Source organism: Micromonas commoda, chromosome 16 (genome assembly GCF_000090985.2).
Source record: "Micromonas commoda chromosome 16, complete sequence".
Lineage (NCBI taxonomy): Eukaryota > Viridiplantae > Chlorophyta > Mamiellophyceae > Mamiellales > Mamiellaceae > Micromonas > Micromonas commoda.
The window spans coordinates 601,615-608,929 of NC_013053.1; the positions used below are offsets into that span (position 1 = coordinate 601,615).

General features: G+C 59.0%; 4 protein-coding genes across 4 annotated transcripts; 2 read left to right on the forward strand and 2 right to left on the reverse strand.

Annotated features, from left to right (window-relative positions):
* Position 1: 1 nt before the first annotated feature.
* On the reverse strand, positions 2-1,766 carry MICPUN_64935 (predicted protein; the record flags this gene model as incomplete). The annotated part of the gene is made up of 2 exons (XM_002506881.1): positions 2-9; positions 80-1,766. The coding sequence occupies 2 exons, from the start codon at positions 1,764-1,766 to the stop codon at positions 2-4; spliced, it is 1,695 nt and encodes a 564-aa protein (XP_002506927.1).
* Positions 1,767-1,926: 160 nt separating this feature from the next.
* Positions 1,927-3,558, forward strand: MICPUN_64936 (small conductance mechanosensitive ion channel family; the record flags this gene model as incomplete). Its single annotated transcript, XM_002506737.1, has 1 exon — positions 1,927-3,558. One exon carries the CDS (start codon positions 1,927-1,929, stop codon positions 3,556-3,558), a length of 1,632 nt encoding a protein of 543 aa, XP_002506783.1.
* Positions 3,559-3,617: 59 nt separating this feature from the next.
* MICPUN_64937 (predicted protein) lies at positions 3,618-4,943 on the reverse strand (the record flags this gene model as incomplete). Its single annotated transcript, XM_002506882.1, has 1 exon — positions 3,618-4,943. The coding sequence occupies one exon, from the start codon at positions 4,941-4,943 to the stop codon at positions 3,618-3,620; it is 1,326 nt and encodes a 441-aa protein (XP_002506928.1).
* A 150-nt stretch (positions 4,944-5,093) lies between these two features.
* Positions 5,094-6,883, forward strand: MICPUN_109661 (predicted protein). The gene has a single exon (XM_002506738.1). The coding sequence runs from the start codon at positions 6,105-6,107 to the stop codon at positions 6,735-6,737; it is 633 nt and encodes a 210-aa protein (XP_002506784.1). The 5' UTR covers positions 5,094-6,104; the 3' UTR covers positions 6,738-6,883.
* The last annotated feature ends 432 nt before the right edge of the window (positions 6,884-7,315 follow it).

Genomic DNA, 7,315 nt, shown 5'->3' on the forward strand with positions numbered 1-7,315 from the left:
TCTAACTTCCTTCTAAGATACTCGTCCCGCTTCTCTGCATTTTCGAACCACTCGAACCAGGGAATAGAGATGACGCCACCGGCACAGGTCTTGGCGAGGAATAAATCCCTGAGCTCCGTCGCCGCCGTCTTGGTGCATGTCTCGCCGCTCCTGAACGATCGAAGCTGATCTCGTCCAGGCCCGACGAAGTGTTGGGGACCGTCATATTCAACGGCAACCTCCCCATCCGGCAGGTACACGTCGACTGAGAAATATCCGCCGTCCGTCACCCGCTCGACCTCGCAATTCAGCTTTAATTGATCCCTGAAAACCCCCGCGATCTCGCTTTGGTACGTGTGCGAGGCATGCTGATCATGCAGGTCCCGCACCTGCATGATCCATGCGTCCTTGGCCTGGTTGATGATCCAAACCGGGTACTCGCCCTTGTCACCGACGGACAAACCGTGCTTGCGCATGAGGTACGCGTGGAACAGTTTGCACAGACCTGTGTTGTGGAACTGACCCGGCTGCATATCTCTCGCAATCTTCCACGCGTCATCATAGCACCGCGGCAGGGGCATCCCGCGCAAGGACGAGAGAGTAGCGAGTGACCAGACCGTCGTGGCCACATCCTGGGCGTTGAACGCTTCTCTCGCGCTCCTCTCCGTCGCGGCACAAAGCGCCGTCAACGCGGGACCGTCCGGCAACCTCCCCAATGTTGCGTGTGCCCACCAGATTGTTGACACCGCGTGAGCATTCATCTCATCCGCCCCCTTCGCGATTGCTTTCTGTACAATAGCCCACAGATCCTCGTCAATGACCCGCCGAGTCGTCGCGAGCGACCACGCCACGTTGGCCAGCTCCTGAGACCGCATACCCTTCGCCGCCTCTCGTTTGGCCGCTTCGATCAGACCCCGCCACATTTCATCGTTTTGGTGTAAGTATTTCGCCGCTTCCCTGTTGCTCGAAGGCCGGGACTCGCCACCGATCAGGGATCCGAGAGCCCACCAGGTATTGCCCACATGTTGCGACCCCATCTGGCAAGCACCCCTGACAGTGACGGATGCGAGCGCCGCCGCCGCTTCTTGACTGGGCGGCCTGCCCAGTATCGCGTACGCCCACCACACGATCGATGAACCCTGCGGTTCGAGATCCCCGGCGCACTTCACAAGCGCTGCATCGAGCGCTTCGATGACCTCCACCGTCGTTGCCCCTCTCGCATCTAGTGCTTTATTTGCGCAGAGCTTGGCAATCCCGTGCAGGGCGTTGGAGAATTCCCTCGCCGGAAACTCAGTCGCGAACCGCTTCGTGAGCTGCAGAAGGCCGGCGAACGCTCCATCGTTGCGCAGCAGATCACGAAGTTGGCCCTTGCGGTTTCTGGACGCATCCTTGCCCAGTAGGTTCAGGGCGAAGCTCGCGTGGATTGGATTGAGTTTCTCGAGGTGGTTGCCGACGTTGGCGAGGATCGCGCGAGCTCCTTGAGCGTGTTTCAGCTGCGCGGTGATCTGACGCGGATCTGGGGAAGCACCATGCGATCCACCGATCGACGACGCCGCCCAACTACGCTCGTGGGCTCCTGACCACTTGTCGCCCGCTGAGGAGCTCGACGATCGGCACCGTCGGGTTGGTGGCAGGGGGGAGCACGAGGTGTCGACCCCCGACAGCGTGCGTTCGGCGAATGTAGATGACGGGTTGATGTGCACATCCTTACTCCACGAGTCCGTGAGATGCGCACACTCACGCGCGGTGGTGGCGCGCGATCCCCGCCGCAGCACCGCCACCAGCATGACTGATCCCGCGTGGTTTTGACTGTTGTGTGGCAAGAGTCAGGACGCAGATTAAGTGTTAGTCCTCGCAACATGTCCGGCTAAGACCGACAGAAGAACGCGCGCAGGGGGGTTGCGAAACTGTCACCTCCCCTCTCTTTAACCGCAACGCTCGGGGACGATGGCCATGGGCATCTCGTCACCAGCTTCTCTCCTGGGCGCCAAAGCCGCGCCCAGTGCGGTACGGGCTAGGGGCGCTCGGTCCCGGTTTGTAATCCTACTCAGCAGGCATTCCCGAACGAGACGAGATGCGCGAACCTACTCGGCGAACGGGTGCTTCACGGCGTCTCAAGCAGTCAAAAACGAAGCTGACGAAGATTCCATGCGCGATGAAAGGGCGTATGTCGATCCCGGGAGGCTTCGAGTCGCGTCCAAGCCCTTCACCCGAGAACGTGGGGGACGAGGTGAAGAAAACGGATTGGGGAGAGCCTTTGCCAAATCCGTTGGGGTCCTCACGCTCGCACTCGCGGCCCTCGCCGCGCCGCTCGCGTCACCTCGAGCCGCACACGCCGCCAAATCTAGCGCAGCCGCAACGGCCGCGGCGCCGGAACAGAAGTACACCTTCAATCCTAACCTCATCAAGCTCCCACCAGCGCTGACGGACAAATTTGACGCCGCGCTGGACGCAGTCAGCAACGAGGCTCAAGCCCTCGGCCAGGGGATCAAGGCGCAGATGAACGACCCGTGGTCCGTCGAGGACGTATGGCTCCTGCTCGTGTGGTCATACGCCAGGACCAAGGGTCGACGCAAGCTTTGGGACAAGTTGAACGAGAACAACAAGGCTGAAGACGCCGCCGCGTTCGACAAGTCATTCCTTGGTTGGCTCGACGGACCGATGAAGGCTGTCTGGTTCTGCTGGCTTGTGTTGTACGTGCACGACGTGTTCAGCAAGATTTTGGTCATACCCATCGACGACCTGGGCTTCGATATCGGGGTCTACATACTCACCAGCGGGGCGCTCGCGATCATGACCACCAGCCGGTACCTTCCGGCGTTCCTCGAGACCCGCTTTAAGATCATGGAGGTGGCGCTCAAGACGGTCATCACGCGCCTCGCGACGATCGCCATCGGCGTGGTGTCAGTGCTGAATGCTGGTGTGTGCTTTGGTCTTCCCGCGTCCTCGATCCTTGGAGTATCCGGCGTCGGGGGTCTGACCTTTGGCCTCGCTGCGAAGGATATTCTCTCAAATTTCATGGGTGGCACGATCCTCGCCATCATGCGTCCGTTCACCGTCGGTGAGGAGATTTTCATCACGGGAGGGTCCAACTTCCGGGGCAGTGGCGATCCGTCGGTCAGTGACTATCTTGTGAAGGAGATCGGCTGGTACCAGACCACGCTACTGGCAAAGGACACCAAGCCCACGACTGTTCCAAACGGTTTCTTCCTCGGCACCAACGTGATCAATGTCACTCGAGCGACCGCCAGGGTGCTCATCGTCGATCTCCGTGTGTTGTACCAAGACCGAGACAAAATATACACGATATGCGAGGAGCTCGAGGAGTATTTGCGAGGCAGCGACCTCATCGACAGCGTCAATTTCCCGGTTAGAGTCAACCTCACCAGCGCAAAAGCTGACTGCCTGAATGTTCAGGTCGAAACGCACATCTACAAGCTGCCCTTGGACAAACATCTGAAAGCCAAGATGAAGACCATGATGGACATGATGGACATCGTTGACGGGCACACATCTGGAGTCGCTTATCCCGTGGAAGTGCAACTGGAAACCCTCCCTGCTTTGTCCGGCAAAAAGTGAGGTGCTCAACGTGTGTATGTAAGATCTTAGCCTATATGATATCATGGCGCGAAATCTTATCAAACAACTCGTGATCTTGTGTCCTCGGGAACGATCCTCATTGAACCGCGGTTATGCGGCTTGGCGCAGACGCGATTGGCCAAAATCCTCGGCATGAAGATCTCCACTTCACCACAAACCTCAACTTTGACGTATTCTTGGCAGTAGTTGACCATCCGCTCCGAGACGCACTCGTCCTGTTCGGGCTGAATCCCGCGGTTGTACATCCTCACCTCCAACTTTTGCTCCGTCGCATCGTACTTGAGGAACTCATCGGCCAGATCCTCGCGGAGTACCTCTTCTTGTCGGGTCGGCATCGGCCACGATGTCTGCAGCGTCCAGCAGCTCTCAAGAATCCAACCCCACGTCTCTGGATGCCTTCGCACGACACACTGCGGGTACGATTCACGGTCTCGCCAGTGGTCTAAATCGGTATCCGGCCAGAGCTTGAGCGCACACCCTACATGGAACTGGGTGCCGTTGCCTCCCGCAGCACGGATTTCCTTCGCGTATTTCTTGGGTTTGTGTGGGCTCCTCGCCCCCCTTTGTTTTTTATACACACCTGGACCAACCATCACCCTCGGCTCGAGCTTCGAAAAGTATCCCTGCTCCTCGAACTCTTCAACCTTCAAATCGTCTCGGCGAGGATCGCTCAAGGGGAGGCAACAGTGCCTCCAGCCCTCTCGCGCCATCTCCGCGTCGATCTCGTAGATGTCCCTCGCGAATCCCCAACGGTGACTCATCGGCTCCTCGTCCTCTTCGAGATCATTCAGATTCGAGGCCACCGTGCCGTCCCTACAGAAGATGCTTTCCCTGCCGTGACCTTCGCCCGCCCACCAACCGTCCCAATCTTGCCAGTCCTCGCCCGCGTCCTCCTTGAAGCGGAACCACCATCTTCGACCGTCACGGTTTCTGATCAATTCACCGGTGGTGAGGTCTTTCACGTACACACCCTCACAGAGTTCTGCTGTCGTGATCCAGGCGCGTTCCCTCTCGCTGAACGCCTCGGCGTACGCCAACCTGCACATCCCCCTCTGAAACAACTCGCACGAATGGAACGGCACTCCGCCTGCGCCCACGCGACTGATGCGCCCCGGATAGTTCGGAACGGGTTTGAACCAGCAATCGGCACAGAGTCGTCTCCAGAGCGACTCGTCCGATGCGGCGTCGCGCCATTCGCGGCAAACTTCCCTCGCACGACACAGATCTACAGCGGGCAGGTGAGCAAACACCTCGCGGAGGAGATCACCGTACAACGACGCCTTGGACTGCTCCACGCGCTTCCTTTTACCAGCGCGCGCATCCTTCGGCGTTCCCGTTTCGACCGTCTCGGCCGCTTTGGGCATTGTGGGCTGAACACTCGAGCGATGCGGCGTTGCGACCCAAGAGAAAATTTCCACGCCATCACATTCACGGATTCGGTTCGCTTCTTCCGAGGAAACTTTTCGTTCGGCAAAAGCCACTCGTCGGAGCGCATTCGTCACAACCCAGCGGCGCGCCCGGTCGAGAGCACGCGGCCTTCGCCATGAGCGCGTTGAGCGCGTTCCCTCCTGCGCCGCAGGAGATGGTCGCGGACCCCCTCGTCGACGCGGCGGTCCGACAATGCGACGACTTCCTCAGCTCGCCCAGCGTCAAGATCCAGGTTGGCAAGATTGAAGAATTCGACGTCGTTCACCAGACGTCGTTCTTCGGTCTGGGCCACTGGCAGTCGAAGACTATACGGTTCCCGGTCACGTCCGGCGACGACAAAAACGCGCCCCCGGTGCTCTTCGTGACCATCACCATTCCGAAGTACGACGAGTTTGTCATCTCCATCACCACCGCGGACGGCCGGATCGTCGCCAGGACTTCCCCATATGCCCCGGAGGGAGGACATGGCGCTCCGATTTTCCCTCCCGCCAAGCCGGGCGCGTGGGTCGAGTGGGGAGGCGCGCATCACGGCCACGTCGATTTCGACTCGACGAAAAGGATGGCGCTCGTGCCCTGCTGCCCCATCTCGACGAGGAACAGTGTCGGGCTCACGGAGGCTGTCTCCGTCCGCTCCGACACCCTCAGCCCGAGGTACGTGCTGGCGACGCTGGCCGTGCCCCTGCTGTGCTTCGGGGTGCCTCTCATGTTCGTCGCCTTGCTGTGCTGTCACGAATCGACCGATGTCATGAACCGCAACACCGGCGAGCGACTCGCCAAGAAATCGCACGGCGGCTGCGTACCTTTTTGCGCCGAATGTCCGAGACCAGGAGGGTTCGAATATGTACATGGGAGGGAGGTTCCCTTGCATGGAATGAACCGCGAACAGCGTCGCCTGACCCTCCTGGCGTTCGTCTTCGAGCTCGCGCAGCAGTATTCGGAAGAACCGAGAAGCAACGGCGGCGGCGGCGGCGATGGCGGCGGCGGCGGCGGTTGAGCGCGGACGGTTTTACGTACATATCGCGCGTAATAATACATCTTCGACAACCGACTCGGTCGTCTTCGTGTCGTCGACTGGTCAAGTCACCTAGTCACCTGTGATGGTACACGCGCGATTACCCCTCGGCGGACCTGCGCCCGTACCCGTCGTTCCTCTCGTGTCTCCCCAGGATGGCATCAGTCGCGCGAAGCGCCTTCGCCGTCCTTGCGCCGCAAACCGGTCCGAGCATCGCGTGTTGCACCTCACCGACAATCAGCTGAGGAGCGTGCCGGCGGAGATCGGGCAGCTCGCGTCGCTGAGGGAGTTGTACCTCTACGGCAATCAGCTGACGAGCGTGCCGGTGGAGATCGGGCAGCTCACGTCGCTGAAGAAGTTGAACCTCGGCGGCAATCAGCTGACTACCGTACCCGCGGAGATCGGGCAGTTCACGTCGCTGTTGTGGTTGTCCCTCGACAACAACAAGCTGACGAGCGTGCCGGCGGAGATTGAGCAGCTCAAGTCGCTGATGAGGTTGTGGCTCGCCGGCAATCAGCTGACGAGCGTGCCGGCGGAGATTGGACAGCTCACGTCGCTGAGGGAGTTGTTGCTCAAAGGCAATCAGCTGACGAGCGTGCCGGCGGAGATCGGGCAGCTCACGATGCTGAGGGAGTTGAGGCTCGAAGGCAATCAGCTGAGGAGCTTGCCGGCGGAGATCGGGCAGCTCACGTCGCTGAAGAAGTTGACAATCAGCTGACGAGCGTGCCGGCTGCGATACGCAAGCTCAGAGCGGCGGGCAGCAATGTGCGCATGGCTGACGGCGTGACGGTGGACGAGTGATCGCATCACTTCCCAGCGTAGGCGTGTCGCGCGATAGCAGATTGTACAAAGTAACACGATGTGAACAAAGCCTCATCGGTCGTCTCTCCTCGCTCGCGGCGACGGCACAACTTAATAGGGTTTGTTGCGGGTACACTCTAGGGTATTAGGTTTTTGGAAGCCTTTAGGGTAGCTTAAGGGCTAGGGTTTAGAGTTTAGGGTTTAGGGTTTAGGGTTTAGGGTTTAGGGTTTAGGGTTTAGGGTTTAGGGTTTAGGGTTTAGGGTTTAGGGTTTAGGGTTTAGGGTTTAGGGTTTAGGGTTTAGGGTTTAGGGTTTAGGGTTTAGGGTTTAGGGTTTAGGGTTTAGGGTTTAGGGTTTAGGGTTTAGGGTTTAGGGTTTAGGGTTTAGGGTTTAGGGTTTAGGGTTTAGGGTTTAGGGTTTAGGGTTTAGGGTTTAGGGTTTAGGGTTTAGGGTTTAGGGTTTAGGGTTTAGGGTTTAGGGTTTAGGGTTTAGGGT